Source organism: Rhyacophila brunnea, unplaced genomic scaffold (genome assembly GCF_057557595.1).
Source record: "Rhyacophila brunnea isolate RB1 unplaced genomic scaffold, BYU_Rbru_1.0 scaffold_9, whole genome shotgun sequence".
NCBI lineage: Eukaryota > Metazoa > Arthropoda > Insecta > Trichoptera > Rhyacophilidae > Rhyacophila > Rhyacophila brunnea.
The window spans coordinates 19202880-19225883 of record NW_028233361.1 but is presented as its reverse complement, the minus strand read 5'-3'; the positions used below and the strand labels follow the sequence as shown (position 1 = coordinate 19225883).

Sequence of the window (23004 nt, the reverse complement as noted above, 5' to 3'; positions counted from 1 at the left end):
ACAAACACTGTATCTTTATTAAAAACCATGTCCTTGCTTTTTCGTACAAGGTGGTTGTTAGTAATTTTGAACAGTCACAAACACCTAGGCTTTGAGAAAATCACATAAATATATCGCCGGGAATCGAACTCAGAGCTCCCAGATGGAAGGGAAGCGCTTATGCACTGCACCACGAGAGCTGCTACTATGTATATTTGTGGAATCTCCGCTTATCTTCCTCAAATGCTCAATAGTCATTTTTGACATTTAAAATATGTAAGGACTGGTAACAAACCACGCGAACACAATAAATAACGTTGTATAAAAACTGTATAGAAATGTCCATCTTTTTTTTATTCCACTGTGGAAGGAAATCTTGTGAAAAAATAATGTTAATCAAGCAAGTTTTGCCTTATTTGTGGTGATTTTTTTAGTGCTTCATCGGAAATAGCGACGCGTGATTTTGTAGAATGTTGTTTTGATTAAATCTGGCAAATTTGTACGATGTGGACTTTCTAAATTACATTTAATTTAACAGCAATGTTCGCAGGTGTGGACATGCGTTAGTTTCAATCAAAAAAATATACACGAGCAGATGTACATAGTTTGGTCTTAACTAAGCATAAGCCTCAACGGAAGACCAATAATGTTCTATGTAACTATGCTTACAAAATAATAATAACAATGTTTTTGCAGATTGGTTCTCACTTCCTGTTCTTCATCTATGGGGCAACCGCTTAAATCAAACATTGGCCACCTCCAAACTTCCTAACAAAACCTTAATACATACATCATAACCATAAATCATACGAAGCAAACCCGTTCGTGAATAAAGAAAGTTATGATCCCGCGAAGTCTCGTGTCAGATTCGCGAATTGTTTCAAAATTAACACTTAAACTTAAAAGATAAGTGGTATTTAGAGTACGGAATATAAAACATGTAAGTAACACATATTCCCATTATAATTGAAAATAAATGAGATGTAATAAAAAAAATTAACTGTGACATCGGTCCGTTTTTACGACCGCACCTACGAGAAAGACGACAATTTAACAAACCATGCCAAAGTGATTATTTTCATACGCCTAAATTTTATTGATACAGGATTAGAGGTAGAGCTTATGATTCCTCGACTTTGTTAATTTCTCGAGAATCTTGAGAATTCTAGAGAAATAACATTATTTCTTTTTTTTAACTCATCCAGGCGAAATTATCCGGCCGAATCCGTTTTTTGAAAATCGAGATTTTTTTATGCTTTTCTCATCACCCATCATATTTTTTTCACTGGCTACAACAGCTTTTCTTTAGCTTTATTTAAAAAAGATTTTTTACCGGTAAATAAAATATCCCGTTCCGGTTTAAAGTTAAGTGTCTTTTTCTTCCTCAAGGAAATAAATTATTTCTATTTCAAATCAAATTCGGCGGTTTTCATTTCCGTTCTTAACTGCCTTTGTACCCTTGTGGCACAGCCTCAAGAGTTCCGTCGCCGTGGCCGGCCCTCCCTCACCCTGCAGCGGTGCGACAAAAGCGACCTACGTGCTGCAGGTCTGACATAGCGGGAGGCGCAAGAGTTGGCGATGGACCGAGGGAAGTGGCGCGAACTTGTGCTTGCCCTATGCCCCAATGCTGGGTCGTGACAGGGTGAAAGAAGAAGAATTGCCTTTGTAATTTTTGCCTAATGGCAATTCTCGAGATTCTCATTCATATTTCTCCAGAAATGAGAATTCCCGAATTTTCGGAAAATTTATTTCTTGCGCTTCAAGATTCACTTTTTCTGATCGATCACAGCCTTTAATTAGAGGGTTCGGCAACCGACTTCCCGGCAATCAGACGTATATGCCACATTCAACTTTTAATTTTAATAATAATTGTACACATGTCTATATGTAGCGGATTAAAAAAAAAACAATTACATGATAAGGTAACTACTACCTACTGCAATAAATAGTTAGTAGGTAGATTCATTTAAAATCACGAATGAAATTATTTATATCAAAGACTTTTAACTTTGGAAAAGTACTACACGTGTAGACGTATTGCAAAGTGTAGTTATAGTAAATGTTTTCGTTTACCAAAAAAGCTCGTATACGACTTTGGACTAGAACTTATCTATAATTTGATTACAGTCCATAGTGCGCCGACGACGTCGCTTACGCAATAATCTCCGCCAAGTCATCAGGTATTATTATTCCATTGGAAGCAGCGTCGCGGCGTCGAGTTAGGAAACTGACGTTTACTCATTTTCCTCGACGGGCAACGTAAACACGGCGCGAGTTTCCTAAGTGTTCCACATTATATTTATAGAGTGTCAGCCGAACATGCCTTTTTTCACAGCGCGACTCGATTATTCAGCGCGCTCGGTGACCGACGCCTCGGGCGAAAGGAAAGCCAAAAAATGGACAATGCCAACTCATCAGGATGACAAACATGTCATTTGAAACAGTGATTTGGATGTTAAACACCAAAACGGTTTTAGGAAAGTGACCAAAATTAACAGTTGGTTCAATCATCAATAATTATTCATCTGACACAAAAAAATACTTAACTACTTGGTATCTACATACGAGTATTATATACTCGTAATTTATTGTCAGGAATGATAATGTGGAATAGATTTTTTTTCAAGTTCAATCTCTAACGATATTTTCTGTTTCTGAAAGGAAAAAAACGATAGGTAAGTCTAAAATCACTACTCTTCAAGGAGAGCTAAATGCAAATTGATTTTAAGACCACTTTGTACTGAGACTCCAATATTTGTGTGGAATTAAATAATTCAGAAGCGTTGATCCCATCCACCTGTTATCTCATGTATTCTATATACATGAGATAACAGTTACGTATGTTATACATACATATTGTGGGTTCATTTGGCATATTCAACTCATTTCTTAGTTTTAAAGATTTACCGCCTTATACATTTGGCACACAGTTTGTTAAAGAACGAAATGCGCCAACTGGAAGTTATAAGTCAAAACTGAATATTGTTTAAAATAAGGGCGCATTTAGAACCGAGCTTAGAACCCAACAAAATAGCGAGACCAAAAACGTATGAACCTGTATTTAACTAGCATATTAATTTGATAATTGATGGATAACAGTTAATATTCATGGTCGAAAAATATTATATTAATTGAAATAAAAGATCAAATAAATGTACTTGTTGCCTATTCTTCTCACACAATTCAATAAAGATATCACCTCCGAAGGTAGGGGAGAGAGCTTTGGATACTCCCTCTCGCTGTGTTTGGTGTAGGATGACAGCCAAACCATGCGATGGGAATGCCTAAAGCTCTCTCCCTTACCTACGGAGGTGATACTACGTATAGCAGTGGCGAAGGGTGGAGGTAGGCTGTTAAGATCCGCCATAAACAGTGCACATTAAACTTTTTCAGACATACATATTTGTTTTCATTGATATAAGACTACAATTTACAGATAGTGTTGGTTAGTTTTTAAAATTCAATTAAACCCTGAGAAACCAAGCCATAATAGATAATAGTCAAAAAATACTTGTCTATCTATAAAATATCTAAAAATATGCAATTAAATCATACATAACTTTGAATATTTTATAAGTAGAATAGAATGTTTTATTTATTATAGTTTGGTTTATGCAGGGCTTAATGAATTAAAAAAAATAACCAACAATATGTGTAATATGTATTTTTAATCCAACGAAAACAAATAACTATGAATGAAAAAGTGTGCACAATTTTATCGTATTGCCCAAATTAGACCAAAACTATTACGGTTTCGTTTAGGCAGGGTTTAATTGATTTTTAAAAACTAAGTAACACCATCTGTAAATTGTAGTCTTAGTTCAATAAAAACAAATACATGACTAAAAAATTTTAGTGTGCACTATTTATAGCGAATCTTAACAACCTACCTCCACCCTTCGCCACTGACGTATAGTATAAGCTTTATTTTTGTATATGAAGTTGTTTTTATTAAAGAGCGAATTATGGCCTGCGGAGTGGAGTGGACCAGCGATGGAGATGGTGCGTTTGTAATCTCCAACATATTGTGTTATAATTGAACGAGCGGCGAAAACGCAATCCTCACACAACGTGTACGACGGAAATGGTGTTCCTTTATGAGTGAAAGTATTTTTCTAGCTAACACACTATCATTTTGCTACATCTTGGAAGAACCGCGATACGTCATGCATGGGTACCATGTATAAAACAGTGCTTAATCTAGGAGAATCTTTATAGCAGCAACCATATTACTACAAAAGGACAGACTATCCGCTTGGGGAGCAAATATAGTCTCTGGGGTCTCTAAAATTGGGCAAGGCCAACAGAAAGTATCTCCCACCCGAAGCCAGTCTCGAGTACCTACCTACGGAACATGGAAAGCACTCAATAGACTGACAACCATGACAAGGCGCATCCGAGATAATATTATGGTGACACGAGGATTCCCTGATCAGCCATACTATAAAGTCGGATATAATTCCCCGATAAACAAGCCTAAGCAGCGAATATTTGTCATATGCTTTGAGATAAGACAACTATTTCCATTCAAAGAATGCTCAAAAATGCAATTTAACTGAGATCATACAAGCTAACTAAAAATGATGTTGTCTCTGCTAACTTCTGGGGCGACCCATATAACAATTAAGATACAACAAAGATGAAATATGGACATATAAATTATAACGGGTACTTATAAATCATTAGTGTCCATTAGATATAATTAGCATGGTATTTAAATGTTTCGCGGTGAAAAAACTGCTTCTTTATTTATAGTAGATACAAGTGGCGAAGGGTGGAGGTAAGGTGTCTCTTAAGATCTGCCATAACTATTGCAGTCAAAGGTATTTTTTTCTAGGACTACAATGTGTATAGTTTTTGTAAGTGTTTAAAAATTTGCCTAATCTAAGTCGATAATAGTCAATTTCAAATTATGCCATTAAACCATTCATAATTTTAGATATTTTAGAGATAGAATATTTTTTTTCCGATTATGGCTTGGCGTAGATAGGGGTTAATGAATAGAGAACTACCCAACACTATATGTAATATGCATTCTTAATCCAACGAAAACAAATAAGTATAACTGAAAAAGTGTGCTCTATTTTGTCGAATCGCCCATAGTATACATAAATTGTTATCGTTAGGTTTAAGCAGGGTTTAATTGAGTTTGAAAAATTAACCAGCACAATCTGCAAATTGTATTCTTAATTCAATGAAAACAAATAAGTATGACTAACAAACTTTTTTTTTTCCGACCATGTCCGATCCTAATAGGATCATATGGGCCTCCACAGGGTAGAGGTTTGTATTAACAGATTTTGTTTTTACGAGAAATGGATGTCAGCCACTTGCTCAACCTATTAGGTCCATACCCTGACTCACACACAAATTGAAAAACAATATGTGTACTTGCCAGACCCAGGATTCGAACCTGAGACCCACGGCGTGATAGTCCAACGCTTATGCCGCATTTAGTGTGCATTATTTATGTCGAATCTTAGCAGCCTGCCTCCACCCTTCGCCACACGAGTGTTAATGACTAAACAACAATCTCTCCAAAACGGTCTAACACACGATAAACCACTAAGCAATGGTGTATTAGATACATAGCCTTTCCACGAATTCGATCAATTTGAAATCTTATACTGATGTGATTCCATTAGCTCACTGCAATTATAAGGCACTCAACTACGCGTGTACGATGCAGACGGCTTACATGTTCAAATGAAATCTAATAAGGAATATTACATTAAATTTTGCATCACTTAATCTAGAATGAGCGAGATGTACATTATATTAGGATTTAATTAAGCATAATATTAATATTTCAATGGACCGTGGGAAATTAATAATGGATGAATTGACGTAAAAGCTTGCATTGATAATGATTACTAATTTATTACAAATACGAAGAATGTATACGAAAGGTGTTGAAGAAAATTTTTATCGAAGAAGATGGAGCCTTTGTATATTATTATTTTGATGGTTTAATTAAGGCTATACCTCAGTTAAGGCATGGTCTAAAAAGTGGCTAGGCGATGCGCGGATTGTGGAAATGACGCGTGCCGAACGAAATATAATTTGTCATATAAATCCAACATGCGTCCATTTAATATTCTGTTTATTGTTCTATTAGTAACAATAATATATTCATTGACATGTTTTCTTTTTCAAGTAAATGGGTAACGTTTTTTAGTCATCTTTACACGATTTAAGAATTAATACCCCCATCGCCATCACGAAACAAATCGACGTCTTCACAGCTCGACGTTCGCTATCCGATTGCCAGCGACAGCGAGTCCAAAATTTCGTCGCACCTATAGTTGAAAATTATTGCCGTTACTGAAGTACCGTCTTAACTGAAGTTATTTACTATCACTGAAATTGAGAAGTGATTCACAACCAACCCGAATACGGGATTCCACGATGGTTTGATAAAAGTTGCAAAAAAAAACACACACAAAATCCTAACAACATAAATGTTTGCGTAAAATGTTTTTTCTGTCATTTTCAAATGTATTTAATAAATATAAATATGTAATCAATCGAGGGCTCGGAAAACAAAACCGGTAGTTTCCATGTTCGTAAAATGTTGGGATGTCAATAAAAATGTCTTCTAAAATGTTGTACAAACATTTAAGAAAAAAATCAGAAATTATACCTATGTATCAGAAAAAAATACGCCACTTTTGTTTTCAAAGCCCTTGATTCAATGTCCTCGTAATACGTTATTCAAATAAAATGTCAATAGTCGGTGGATATTATTTATTGGGCCTTTTGTAATTATTTACCCCTGTCAAACCTAATATGACGTGTCGAGCCAGAAACGGATTATCCGAGATTTTACGAAATATTTAGAAGATTTTCCAAACAAAACATTTGGGAATCACTGTCATATAGTATTGACTTATTTATGGGTATATCTATCGAATTTAGTTATATACTATTAAAATAGGTGCGAAACGATTAAAGTAATATAACATATGAGGTTTTTACTGTTCTATATATGTCGAATAGTTACCTGGGTTTCATCTTTATGTGTCTTTAAAATAGAAAAGATAACCAACGTCGCTACAACAGATTTCCAAATATATAAAGCACGTAAATTCATAAAGTACCCTCAGTCGAAAGTAAGTATTATTTTTGTTTATGACAATTTGATTAGATTGAATACGCAGTGTTCTTCCAAGCAACGCCAAGATAAACACACCTACAATAAAGCTTTCCTAATTACTGTTAAATCTATTCCTATTTTCCGAAGAAAGCGTCAGAAACGTTGAAAAACCAACATCAAGAGTCAAGACACACATTAGCATTATGGAGAGTTCCAGCAAAGACGCGTTTTACGGTGAAAATGTTCTAATAATAGCCAGTGACACAAGATTTGAGATTAGTTTAGTTGGGAGTGGGCGCTTAGGTATAATACAAGTTAGAACACATTTAAATAAGCCAAGACGAATGCGCGGACAGAAATAAATTGTTATGAAAAACACATTTGTTTTCCTATCAATTTGGAAGGAATTAGTATCTGTAAAAGCAAAAGTTGCATAACGGATACCTATATTCTTAAGGATAACTAACATATTTCATTATATTAGTATTATTATAGAATACTTAGCAATGTCAGTTATATTTTAAACATGTGGACACATACACTGCGCAGGTATATTAAAAGACTTTACGAAGATGGGTTGTTAGCAATTCGCTCAACGTCATTAATAACGTCTGGATATGTAAAAAACAACATGTGATAGTCATTGGAAGCTTGACTGAAGGAAACTAATCTTAAGGGTATCTAGACTGGTACGACCTCATTGAAAACACACAAGTTAAGGTGACAATTTAGTCCTCACGACTGATCACGAAGAGACGAACATGTCATTCTGTCACTATGCGTTACAGGTATCACACGGCGGGAGGTGTGGGACGCGGCGATGGACCGAGAGAAGTGGCATGACCTTGTGCTTGCTCTATCCTACAATGATGGAGCGTAATATTTTTTTAACATTACAACATGCCATCAGGCCCAATAACAGTGGTGTGGTGAATCAGTAGTATCTATATTTAGTAATATACGAGAAACAATCACAAACACCCAGGCTTTGAGAAAATCACATAAAATATATTGTAACCTCACCGAGTCGAGCTCGGGCGTACTGGGCCGCCGATATGGTGAAATAAGTAAGTAACTAAAGTATATTTGCATCTACTTCCTGATTTACGTAGCATGTAGCTGACGTCTTTCCCCCAGTCCATATGTTTAGCCAATGTTAATTTACTCTAGGTAGGTAACTAACAATATAAATATTTAGGGGCGTGAATCAGTAGGAAAGAGTGCATTACTCATAATGACATGCCTTCTCAGCAATAGACACATTTATCTAGCCTAGACCTGTGGTTCGCTGCTATTCTCTCCTATGGTCTATGGACTAATCAGTGTTGCCAACCGTACTATAGTTATAATACAATACCATAATTTTAATTCGGCGAAAAATGTAAAATACTATAATTTTACGCCAAATATGCCAAAATACTATAATTTTAAGGGATTCAAGACGAAAAATGTTCCTGTACTATATTTTTATCATAAATACTATAATTTGTACGCCTTGTACTATAATCAGCATAAAAAAGATGGCAACACTGATGGACTATGAACCAATGTATAACCTACATAGGTAGTATATTACGGAGAGATAATACCTTCATATCGTGGCTTTATAAGTATCTAATAATAGAGTGACAAGGTGAATATTGTCGACGTCCTCAAACGGAAAGGGAAAGGACCAAAGATTATGAAAAAACCTTTTTCTATAGAGGTGGAGCCTGTGTGTACGAACATAAATAAAACTCCGCTGATTAAATTAGCCACAGGTGACTTCACATTACAGGTTCATTTGCAGAAAACTTCACACTACTGCTACGACATTTATTTAGTAATTTACAGAACGTATAAAAAGACAACCCCGTCACGATGAATCGATAAGCAGGCAATAATACAACACTTTGCCATTATCATTTAGTTGAAAAATCTGTGTAAATCCATTTGCTTTTAAAACTGCACTCGAGTAAGTAATCACAGTAAACATAAAAATAGCCGCCATTGCGTGAGTACGAAAATCGGAAGGGCAACTAAGCGATGTTAATATTTGTGAAGTTTACCAACTTAACAATACTTCCTTTCTACGCTTGCTAAATAATTTCAAATGTCATAATAGAAAACGTATCTATGGCTTCTTTTATTTAGTCTAAATTATTTGGAAAGGAACGAGAACTTCTGACAGTAAAACTACCTTAGCCACATTATTAGAGGACAAAACTACTATCTTGACAGCTAAGGAAAGATCAATGGTATAATACGTGGCAGAGGAAAACTGCATTTCGTGGCTTACGAATCGCCGTGATTTGTACAAGCGCAATTTCATCGTACTGTTGCAGATGGCAGTCGATAAAGTGGAGATCGCTCAAACGGTGGCCGACCTCCGACAGGGAATGGCGCAAGGTAAAGTAACGAACAGTAAAACACGATCATGTTTACTGTCACAAAACAAAATAAGTATGGGTGTTGATCACATTTTGCGACAGCAGTAATTCATTGGATCGGAACATGACATTGAATATGCAGTAAAATAAATAATTTGCAGTCAGTTGCCAAATTTATTACCCCGTAAATATTACAAATAATATATTGTTATGTCAGTTATGTGATTCGCGTAGGAGCCACAGATGTACTTTTACTCATAAATTTTGATATTTTCAGCAAATATGTAAAAATAAATTTCGGACAAAAATAATATTAAGATTATTTCCGTATACTTCAACAGATTATCAATCAAATTCCTTGTATTAATCAAAATATTACAAATATTTTATGTTTGTCTTATGTGCATATTATACCAGAGCGTTGGAGCGGAGCTCGGAACATGAGCACGGAGCACTGGAGCAATGGGGTTTTACCCGGAGCACCAAAAATTTGTAATAGTCCACTGCTCCGGATGTTTTTTTATTATTAAATTTTGGTCTTAAAATCCAATGAAAATAGTATATTTTGACACTTTGCAACACTTGAATTAATTGAAATACGGCAATACTGCCGAGTGATAAATCACCTCACTTTTTTTTTATAGAAAAGGCAAAGGCGGAGCAGACCCTGGACCTGGAGCAACTCCAAAAAGGGTCCGCTCCAGCGCTCTGTAGTATACATAGCTTTCAGTGCCCGTGCAGTATAATTACACAATACCTCGATTCTGAAAAGGCTCGAGCAACCTTTAGCAAAATGAAACCATTATTCTTCCATAATGATAATCTTAATGTTACATGTAGTTTCGACAAATAATGATCACAGCTGGTCAGTTTCATTCAATATGGTGAACTTGAACTTAAACTCTGCTGACAATATCACACAAACGATGATTTGATTAGGGAAACCGAAATGAGGAATAATATACATTTTGTATAGTCGACTACAAAGTGCATTTTTTGTATGAGAGGAAAAAACATAAATTCACAGGAAAGGGGATTTTTTAAAGATCCGTTAAACGAGAAAAACAATAGAGCAATAATGCTGAGTCATCTTATCACGATATGGATAAATCGCAGCATCCCAAAAACCACTGAATAACGTCTCATTAAAACTAATATTTTCAATCTTCCTATGGCGTGCTGACATGTGGACTTTCAGATAATCTGAAAGGAAGAGAATTGAGACGGCCAGGCGTACAAATGTTTCTGTACTGGAAGAGCTTGGCATGAAAGAACGTCTGCGTTCTTGAATTCTTCGGTCACGTGGTAAGAAAAGATCCGAGCAGCCTGGAGAGAAGAGTGATGGTGGCACCGATGGAAAGAGGCTGAGAGGGCGCGCGCCTTCCAGATGTAGCAACACCACCAAGAAAGCGACTGAATCAACAAGATCGGCGCAAAATCACTCATAATGAAAGGAGATTGTTGGCAACGCTTCAGTAAGGAAGCAAATGATATTACGAATATAAGCATGTTTATAAGTGAAACTAGCTTCAAACATATAACTGCTTAAATTATAAATATTGTCATTATTATTTTTATATCAACGATGAATGTGTTAGCCTAACTTGTCATCCGTGAAACAATTAAAACATTAATAAACCTAAAGAAATATGTATCAATATTTTTTTCTTGGGATTGTAATAATGGATTTGAGAACAATGTATCATAATATGCAGAATGTTTGCAAAAATTACATAGAATTAACAGTCGCATATTATTATTTAACTATGAAGTCGATTTTCTCAACTTGATCGGGAGGTACCTACTCTTGTATTCCTTCAATTCTTATCTCTTCAAATATATTATATTTTTAATTTTAAACAATCAACTATGTTACAGAACCGTGACTGTTGGTTTTAATAAAAATATATAATACATAAAAGGTATCCATAGGCAGGTACTTACGTGGCATGATTCCCTGCGCGACCAGCTGATTGAGCGGTCTCCGCAGCATCAGCTTCACCTTGAGTGCTGTAAAAGAAAAACAATCATTAATAATATTGTCTTAAAATAAACATTCTAAAAAATCACAATAAGGAGGAAGATATGAAATGAACACTTGAAAATATTTATCCTTGATATACATATTAGAGTGAAGGAATTCTTTCCTTTTTTAAATATACCTACACTTATTAAGATGGTTTTTAATATTATACCTACCTTCTATATAATATTATATAATAAAATAATGACTGCTATATTTCTTAGGAAGGAGCCCCAAATACCTATAGGTACAATAATTTTAGTTAGGTATGTCCGGTTGTAAAACCAGAATACTTTGTGGTATTTTATATAACAATGTAAAATATACTGTTGACTTGACTAGCTTAAACGATTAAAAAAATTTGTACTTGATAGATTTAATACTGAAATGTTATATTGATTTCCATAGTAACGCACGTATATATTAATATTAATATTTTAGTTGCTAGGACCCACTTAGCAACCAATAAAAGTTTTACTTTTTACGGATTTCTTCATACTATTTCTTTATACAAAACAGAATTAACTTAAAATGAATTCAATTCTACTAAAAGTAATAAAAAAATGCATTGGCATCGTGTTCTGATGTATTCTAAAAGTTTCAAATGTCTAGCTAGTCGAGAAATTGGTTAAAAATCGATTGCAAGATTTGTACCGGACAAATAACCACCGGACACATAAGAATACGAGCTAAGAAAAACGTTGTAAAAAATAAGCCAGAAGATGGCAAAAAAAAAAATTTAAATTAAGCATTTCAAAATAAATATGTTATAATTATTATTACTTAACGGCCCACGTGCTCGTCGTAGGTCAAAATTGAGTTTTATCGTATTTTCAAACCATGATCCTGGACACTCCTTAAACGTTGTAGATAATCTATTTATATAATTTTGAAGCCTTATTATCCTTTATAGTTATTTTAAACATTTGATGACTGCATAAAGTATTTTTTTTACATAAAATAGTATTCTTTTAAACCTCTCGCTCTAATGTTTTAGAATATAGTCATATTTCGGTACATAACTGTGCAGTGGTGTTAAGATTTTTTACATTTATTAATTTTTAAACGCATTTATAAATCCATCAGTATTTTTAATTATAGTTACCTACCACATACTACATAGTTACCCTACTTTAATTATAGTTTGTCAATTTATGGCTACGGCCGTATGTTGTAGCTTAACCACTGGGGAATGCCAAAAGAAATGGCGTATTTCAAAACAACACTACCTTGTTCTTAGGTCAATAATTATTATAAAGCAATCATTATTCATAAGATGTTTATCACACTTGAATGGTCAAAGACATAGCTTATAATAAATATCTTTAAAATCATCTTCAAATGTGTTAATATTGCCGATTTTTTGAATAATAAAATGCCTAATTCTTGTCAAATTTGGGATCACAGAGATTATCAATATAATTTTTTATCGTGAATATTTTACAAAAATTATCTCGTAATAAATTATACTAATGGTTTTATAAATGCGTTTAAAAATTAATAAATGTAAAAAATCTTAACACCACTGCACAGTTATGTACCGAAATATGACTATATTCTAAAACATTACAGCGAGAGGTTTAAAAGAATACTATTTTATGTAACAAAAATACTTTATGCAGTCATCAAATGTTTAAAATAACTATAAAGGATAATAAGGCTTCAAAATTATATAAATAGATTATCTACAACGTTTAAGGAGTGTCCAGGATCATGGTTTGAAAATACAATAAAAACTCAATTTTGACCTACGACGAGCATGTCCCCCCTTAACATGGTTTTCACGAAAACAAAGATTGAATAAATAAGCCAAAAATAAATAAGAATATACCTACACAATTTGATCATCATTCAATTATCCCATGCTAAATTTTATTTTACTGGTAAGATTAAGGTACAAAACGCTATCATGTTAATTTTCAATCTAATCTGAGGATTCCAACTTTTTTATGTGAAAAAATTAATAGAAAACCGCTAGATTTAACGCTATAGGCCAGTTGATATTTTACAAGCTAGATAGATGCCTATTCAAAAATGCTAGATCTTACACTAAAACGTTAAGTTGGCAATGGTGTTCATAACGATAATTAGTCAATTATTTTTCTCTAAGGACAATAGAATAAACATCACTTTCACTACTTACAGGTAGCGAGTGAAAAAAGATGAGATTTTTTAAACATTGCCACCATTTACCTACATAGGTACCTAATATTTATTTTATTCGATCTTGCGTTAGTGTGTACTTATAATCAACCTGTATGATACCATACATCAAAAGACAATGTTTTCATACTGTACAATACATGGCGATATCGTAGATATAAAAACATATGTTTGCTATAATTTCTTAATAATATAAACTCAAACCTACGCGAAGTTTTATTTAGTTTAATATGCTTGCAAAGCCTCAAAAACTTGAAAGAATAATATAAATTTGGAAAAAGCATGTTAACGTAATTAGAATAACTTAAATTAGAATACATACATTTGAAATGAATTAAGTATTTTAGTCAATAATTATTATTAGTAATACAGTGCATCGATTCTAGCTGATTTTTTACGATTAACTAAAAGTGGGTCTAACTATTAATTAAGTAGGTATTACGAGCACACCTGTGTCTACATTCTTCGGTTAGATCAAGTAACCCAGTCATACTATTTCATTATAATATATTATATTGAAAGATTGATTCAACGGCTCAATTTATTATATTAAACGAAGACGGTATCTTGAAATTTAAATAATAATTTAGAAGGTACACCACAAACGCCCGATTAGCAGAATGTCCGTTTAACAAAACGTGTTGAGAAACCTCTTCGGCAGGAGGCCAAGAACCACATCGGATTGTAAAACTAATGAAAAAAATGTCCATAACATGCGAAATAAAAAAATTAAATAAACATTGAAAATATAAACACAATCTGATATAAAGAAAAAATAGCCTTGGACTCGTTGCTTTGACGCAACTCGATAATTACTCTTTTAACAGTTAATTGGTTATGATAACAATATTTGTCTATGATACAGCTACTGTCATTGAAGTAGGGGAGAAGAAAATCAGGATTGACGGCGCCCAGTCGCCAAGTCGGCCGAGCCAAAAAAATCACCAAGTGTGTAATTATTATTATGTTCAATATATTGTACTTAGCAGAGCTATCGCGAATAACACGACAGCTGCACGAGATTTTTGACACAGATATATTATCAAGAGGAGTTTTCTTTAGTCGCCAGGACGCTAAATTATGAACTTTAAAAGTGCGGAAAAATTGCAAGCTGCCCAGTGTCGGGGCGATGTAAACATTAGCCTTGAGTTATGCGGTACATCATAATATATAACCAAAAAAGAAACACGTTATCCATTCGCAGGCCAAACAACATATTATTGGACTAAAATAAAAACAGTTAAGACAACAGTTAAATTTAAATTGAGGGTTATATTAATTTAAGGGTAATATTTAACAAAATACTGGGCCTAAATCGAAATGTCGATAATCAAAAGTAAGTTAAAATCACGTACCTATAATCAATCAAAATTAAAATGGAAATATGTTTTTACACCATCAACTGGGAAAATACGCTGATTTCACAAACATTATTGATAAAGAAGGATGGGACTTCGTAAACACTAAAACAGTTTTCACTAATTGCCAACAACCAGTCAAATTTTTACTTCAAAAATCATGAAAATTATATTCAAATAACCAAAAAACACATATATATAAAATTGTTGTGCTCAATTAGGGTTACTATGATTTCTATAAAATGTCTTATCATTTTAAAGCTTTTATGCTGGATCATAAAAATCCTTGGTCTCTCTGTGGGTTTGGTCGTTTTGTTGAAAGTCTCCAGTAATCATCATTTAATCAATATTCCAATGCTAATCTTCGGAAGCTATTCTTCAACGTTACAAAATTAATAATATTTTTTAAACTCTATTTCCTACATTGACGTTTTGAAAAGCGGTTTTCGCTATAATATTATGATAGTTAGGATTGATATGTCTGGAAGGTTCTTGACACACAGGACTCGTACGAATATGCATATATGACGTACCAGGGTAGGTTTATTAAGTGAATCAAAAGTATACCAGTCGTTCAAAATTAGGAATATTAACAATAATAATATGTACAGTACAAATAATTAATTCAAGACTTCACAACTTGACGTAATTCGAATTTAATGGAAACAACAACAAACATTAACAAATAATTAATAGAAATACAGCGAAAAATGAGCTAAGCAAAGTTTGAAAATATAAAAGAACGTAAATATATCCATAACTGAAACCGTTTAAACGCAAATATTGCCCTCCCGATTGGCATCATGGTAAGTTAATTCTACGTCTTAGGATATAAACTGATGCTTTCATAGTTTAGATTACCCACGATAGCCGAACGGTAACGTGTTATCTTATAAAATCATGAATTTATGGTTCTAATCCCAGTAGGTACTGGTAAATTCACATTTTTTTTCTAATATGTGGTGTTCGAACATAAGTTGAGCAAGTGGCTATCATCAACTTCTCGTAAAATAAATCTGTTATGAAACATGTTCATGAATCGGCCCAGACACTAGATTGGATTGTAGGGACAAAAAAAAACTCAGTGACACAATTATATATATTGATACTTCTCACTTACACTACGTATCAGTCAAATAAATATCTCACCTAACTTTTAAACTACCTTATATATGCACGATCCAGAGATTGTCGGTTGTTGGTTAAAGCAAGTGATAATACCCATATAATTTCAGTAAAGAAGCCTCAAAAAGTATTAAGTACCTTAGCCTTCAATTGAAACAGTGTGAAAACGATTGATCCTCCCTTAAACCAAGTATGTCTAGATAATTATTATAAAGAAGTCTTAACTAACACAACAACGTCCAAAAAGACCCAGAAAGTACACAGGACAAAGTCTAACATTACATCGATACAATTTGCATGTGAGACTAATGAAAATCGTGCCAATACGTCCATTCGCTAATGTTGACAAACAATCTTTGAGAGATTTTAGTGTGAAAGCTAAATAAAAACTAGCTTCCATTATTAGGCTGGTTGATTGCGTCCAACGCATCATTCATTCATCCCACAGCAATCCTATTTGGTTACTAATACGCTTATTCCGCGATACTGAACCTAGAAGTGCGCACTCATACACAGTGGATATCTCTCGCTTTTTATTACTGTCAAAATGTGTGGAAAACACAAAAAAAATGCAGTGACTGTGCATACAAATATATCGTACACACTAAATCTGTGCTATGAATAAGTATACATTTATATGAGTATTTTCTAAATAATTGTCAAAGAATCATCAGGAAATGAATAACAAATTCCAAGACAAAAAGTTGTGCACACTGTAGGTACTTAATCTCACCAATTAGTCGTTTTCATTATTCAACATACCTATAATAATACCTAAATAAAAAACGGTCTAGTTAAAAATATACTGTAGTATATGGGCATTTTCGCCAAAGTTTGTACATTGCGTTTTTGGCATGTCCCATGACTTTGATTGATTTTTTCATAGTTATTATATTATAAAATGTTGGAAAGTTATGTACTTTTAACATGCAAATTTATTAATTTACTCTATTCAATCAGTTAAATACAACTATCTGACCTGTATATATTTTTAATTGATTATTTAGATCGAAAGGTAGTGCGTTTTTACCATGTCCCACCCATAAATTCAAATAAACAAAGTCTAATTTCGTCATTAATTTTGAGTGTGTAAAATTAAATTCGTAGTGTTTTCAACAGCTTACATTATATATTTTTGGAAAATATATAGTTTTTTCGTAAATTTGTACCAATATTGAAAAAAAATCACGTTTAAAGTGTGTCCCAGGATATTTGAAAAAGTGGAACTCCACATTCCGTTACCACGATTTTAGCATGAAGGCGAAAAATTTTCACTATAAATATGTTTTTTTTTAATGTAGCAACATTTTTGTATAACACTGATCGCCATGTACACTTTAAATTGTTGGTGTGTGTCGGTATCGCTATCGGAACAGGTTGCTTTCTGGGTTGGTCATTTAAGAAGTTCCACTACTGTTACCACGATTTATAAGGTAAGAAAACACATATTTCTATTTCACATACTACACATATTGAGCTTATCTTTCATACTACAGATATAATAAAACATATCGCAGGTTTAACAATAAAACTAAGCTAAATTTTGGCTTCAAACACTTCTGAAACAGAATCCGTTACTTCCATTCCGAAACTATATTGGTGGTAACGTATATGTGGAATGTAAAAGTAACGAAATGGCATGCATAAAGTTGGGTTTACAGTGTGTGTTTAGTTCTTCATAGATTATAAAAATTTTATTTTGTCTGTTCGTATGAAAAACAAAAATATTTTCATTAAAAAATATAGAAAATAACCTGACTATAATATAATAATATAATAAAGATTAAAAAAGTATGTGATATATCTGAATACGCAAAAATAGCGCACATAAAAGTATGGAGATAAAAAAAAACAACAGAAGGAAAAGAAAAAACACCAGACTGAAATAATTGCGAGACAGGCACTGGCTCTGTCATACTCTTTCTGTTATACGCCACCAAAATTTTAAAACTTCTCCATACATTTTAGGCATAGAAATTTATAAAAATGTATGAAAAAGTATTTTTTTGTCACGTTTAACAGAAATGTGTACTCGATTAGATTTAATACCTAGAACTGTAGGTATTCACGAAATGTCAGAAAAGTACGTCTTGATTACAATCAACCTGTATAGCTACATTTTATGTTGATGAATACAATTAAATTTCAAGACAACATACAGTCGAACTTGGTTATTACGAGGAAGATGGGACCGACTGAATTTGCTTGTTATAAGCGTTACTCGTTATATCAGAGAATAGGTATTTTTAAATGAGCATGTCACATTACACAAAAAGTCGAAAATAAAAAATTTGGAAACCATCGTAAAAATCCCCGAAACGAGCATGGCATTCATAAACTACAAAAGAAGTTGTTTATTGTAATTAACGCTGGTAGGTACCTACGGACTTCACAAACCTTGGATTTTTCAACCATATGCGTGGATACTTTTTTATTATTGTCGGTGAAACACCAATAAGGTAGGTACTTAGACACTTTACTAGTGTCATAAACGTAATCCGACCCCGGCGGCATCCTGTCCAATCGGATTTTATTGCTTAGGGTCGAAATGTTTTAAAACGGTCGACACATTAACAGTATTTTAGCTCGGTATATCCGATAAGTTGCTCGTTATAACAGTGAAAAAATTAAATGTATGGCGAAAATCATAAACCAATTGTCAACAAATGTTTCGTTATTACATCCGAGATCTCGCTATGTCCGAGATCGTAATAACCGAGTTTGACTATAATTATTTTCGTAAAAGTTATATACTCCGTGCCGCGCTAGGAACTCGCGTCTGAATCCCTTGCTGATTTTTTTTTCATATATTGTTAATTTGCTTAAAAATATTTTTTATCTGAGTTACAAATAATATAAATGCCAAATAAAGTTATGGTAATGTATAGTGTGTCAAAATTATTACCTACCTTATTTTACAAGTATTGTGAAATTTATTATAAAATATATCTATTTTAGTGATTAAGTTTGATTTGTTTTGTTATTTTGACGCACGTTGAATATTTATCTGTCTATCAAAAAATTCAAATAAATTTCATAAAACAAAAATTTGTTTTTATGGTAACATGTAACTTAAGCTTTACAAATTACACTCCGTTACCATTTCGTTCCATTCCGAAAATGTCCCCAAAAAAGTTGAACGTTAACTATTTTTCATTTGATTATTAAATAACGAAACTTATTTATTTTTCCAATAAAATTTAGTAAAAGTGATTATTGTCTTTAAAAAAATAGCAGAACGAACATTGATTGGTTTTTTCAAATACTAAAGGAAAAATGCTCTGCCATTATAGACATAGGGTAACGGAGGGGAACGAAATGTGCCCAAGAATTAAAATTCAATAATATTTTTTGACTATTTGTAGTTTTATTTTGAAGTGTATGGTTTTTTTAATCTAATAGAGCTCTTTTAAGTGATAAAAAGTGTTTCATTCATGTTTTAAAAGCTAAGTTTCGTAGTCACGGAACGGAAACTTATTATGCCCAATTTCATAATAAAAATGATATAAATATTGTATTAATCAATATTTTGCTGAAAAATTGCTATCACCAATTCAGTAATAGAACAAGGAATCTGCTAGCTATATAAAAATGGTTAATTTGAGTGAAAAAATAATATTACCCAAATTTCAAACATGTACAAACTTTGGCGAAAATGCCCATATACATATAGTGTAACCATTGAGGACAGTAGCGAAGACTCCGACAGAGAGAACAAAAATATTTGTTGATTGCCTATTAACGTATTTCAATTATAACTTCATTATTTTTTTATATTCCACAAAGTACGAGGGTGGGTCAATAAGTCCTTAGAAAAGCCGACAGGTGGCGCGACTAGTACTGTAAGCGGTTTGTTTTCATGCAGCGGCACTACCGATTCAGTATGCTGCGAAGTTTCAATCAGATTGGTCGGGTTGTTGTGTGTTTCTCGTACATTTAAAAAAAAACTATTAACCCATTCTTAACTTTTCATCCCCCATAATGCCAGTGAGCCTATTTTCTCAATGAATTTGTTAGAAATATGATACTACCGCACAGGGTATTTTTAAATTCATTCAAATATTTGATTGAAATTTAAAAGAAAAAAACTTTGATCTATATTTTGATTATTTGCGACTCCTGAAGTCACTGGATCTGATTGGGCCAAATCGGTCCATTCGCCCTAAAACCAGGTTCGCATGTTACGTTAAATAAATTGATATTAGATGCATATAAATAGTATCCAATAGATATAACGTGAATGATAGAATAATACTTACTATTTGTCCACGTTGGATTAATTTTTATGTGAATATAGAAAGTGTAATAGTGGCGTATCTGGAAAAATGTCCACATTATGCAAAAATCACACAAAGCCCCACCTTCTTGTTTCTAAATCCTAGGTTAAAACCTGGGAGACACTAAATGTGCCTAAAATGGAGTGGATAAAATGAAGAATGGAGTGAACTGGGGGAGATTTCAAATTACCAGTCAATCGACTCTGTATGATGATGGGGTTATTGCCTATCTGTGACTGACTGGGAGACTTGGAGTCTGTGATACTAATAACGGTTCCAAATCTTTTATTTTGTTAACTGTCAATTCATGGTGGAACTGCATAGTATTGTTGTTTTTATTTAATAAAATGCAATTTTTTTTGCAGTACCTCCTTTAATCAATAGATTAGGACCGGTTTCGTCCGCCTCAGAGGGACATTTTCAACAAGCTTGTGGAAAATGGAAAAATGGAAAATGGAGAAAATTGAGTTTAGAGCTGTTATTAAACATTTTAATATAAAAGGGTTAACAGCAAAGGAAATAAAAAATGAGTTGGATTTAGTTCACGGCATATCTGCTCCTTCACTTGCAACTATTTATAACTGGATAAATGAATTTAAACGTGGTCGTACATCAACAAAGGATGAACCACGCTCAGGACGTCCTGTAGAGGTGACTACACCAGAAATGATCAATAAAATCCACGAAATGGTGTTAAGTGACCGAAGATTAAAGTTGAGTGAGATAATTGAGGTTACAGGGATCTCAAAAGGTAGCGTCATTTCTATTTTACATGACAAATTGGGCATGAAAAATATTTCTGCAAGATGGGTGCCGCGTTTGCTCACAGTCGACAATAAACGCAATAGGGTGGTGGCCTCTAAAGCCCTGTTGTCGCTCATGCAACGCAATCCGCATGAATTTTTTCGTCGCTTTGTGACTGTAGATGAAACATGGATACACCACTATACTCCCGAGACGAAAGAACAGTCAAAGCAGTGGATTGCGAAGGCAAACCATGTCCAAAGAAGGCGAAAACCGTAAAATCAGCTGGTAAGGTTATGGCTACTGTATTTTGGGATGCACGTGAAATTATTTTCGTTGACTATTTGGAAAAAGGAAAAACAATAACAGGGGATTATTATGCATCTTTACTGGACCAGCTAAAAAACAAAATTGAAGAAAAACGGCCTCATTTAAACGGGAAAAAAATCCTCTTTCATCAGGACAATGCCCGTGTTCACACATGTTTACGATCAATGGCTAAAATTGAAGAATTGAAGTTCGAATTGGTCGACCACCCACCGTATTCGCCAGATTTAGCCCCCAGTGACTTTTTCCTATTCCCAAACTTAAAAAAATGGCTAAGTGGACAACGTTTTTTTTCAAATGAAGAAGTCATCGATCGGACAAATGCTTATTTTGAGGACCTTCCGAAAATTTATTTTTCTGACGGTTTAAAAAAAATTGAGAAACGTCTAACCAAGTGTATTGAGCTCCAAGGAGATTATGTTGAGAAATAAAAAAAAAATACAAAAATAAAAACTGTTTTAATGCTTTTTTCTAAGGAATTATTGACCCACCCTCGTAGTAGGACCAGACCGAAACGTACATGGCACTAGTACAATAAAAAAGGCTGCAAGTGATTTGGAACATTTCACCCTTACAACATATACATACGATTACACACCTATTGTAAAAACCACACACACAAAATATCAAAACTAGTGTCATACTATCACGTTCCCTGGGGCTGTGGGTATTTTAGCCTAGCCTTTGTAAATATATACATTAATTTAAGCGCGCTGGTATCAATGCCAAACGGCCCGGCCCTCTCGGTTACGACATACAACTTACTATCATGACAGTATAATTTTCTAGCCCAAGTTTCAATCGCGGATGGGCATTACTTTTAAATATCTATATTAATATTCGTGCCTGCTATTTCTTTTAGTGAAATATCGTGAACGGTAAAATATAATATGTTTTGTTCAGTAAAATACTTAAGATGAACCAAATTCAAATTCAAGTCTTGTAAACATGGCTGTCCTGAGACCTACGAAAGCCTACATACTTTCAACCGGCACCCTTCGCCACTGATTCGAGAGATATGGTGAACTCGCTAAATATGTTGTAAGACAGATAAGAGATTATTGAGCTGTCAACTACCAGGAGACCGTTTCCATATAAAAGTTGAAACGCGTGACTCCCAGAATTCAACAGCTTTGTCGCGAGACAGGTTCAAGGTATTGCATCGCTTGTACATACAATGCTACAGAGGTGAAGTAGGTATGTACTTTTATTTTTCACATCAGTGAGAGTAAACGAAAATATGCCACCAACGAAATAGTTTTAATTCCAGGATATTTTTCCATTTTTAGTTGCTGCACGATTCAGGAATGGATAAAAAGAAAAATTCAATGATGTAACTGGTTTTATTGGCTGTAATTTCGAATTACCTATTTAAAATTATAAAGGAGATATTCCGATTAATGTAATTTAAAACTTCTAATTAAAAAAAAACATATTTTTCGGATCCCATCCTAACCATGGGGTAACTAACCTATTGTAAATGTTACAAAAAGTAATAACGACGTGCTTTTGTATTTGCGAATTACTCTATGATGTCGCATAC

General features: G+C 33.6%; 1 protein-coding gene across 3 annotated transcripts in view; it reads right to left on the bottom strand.

The window, feature by feature from the left end:
- Mrtf (Myocardin-related transcription factor) overlaps positions 1-23004 on the bottom strand; it is a 191375-nt gene that overhangs the window by 7728 nt on the left and 160643 nt on the right. For all 3 annotated transcript variants that reach the window (XM_085959372.1, XM_085959371.1, XM_085959373.1), the window contains exon 3: positions 11389-11454. In XM_085959372.1, the coding sequence (XP_085815498.1) occupies positions 11389-11454 (66 nt within the window). The remainder of the gene's footprint in view (positions 1-11388; positions 11455-23004) is intronic.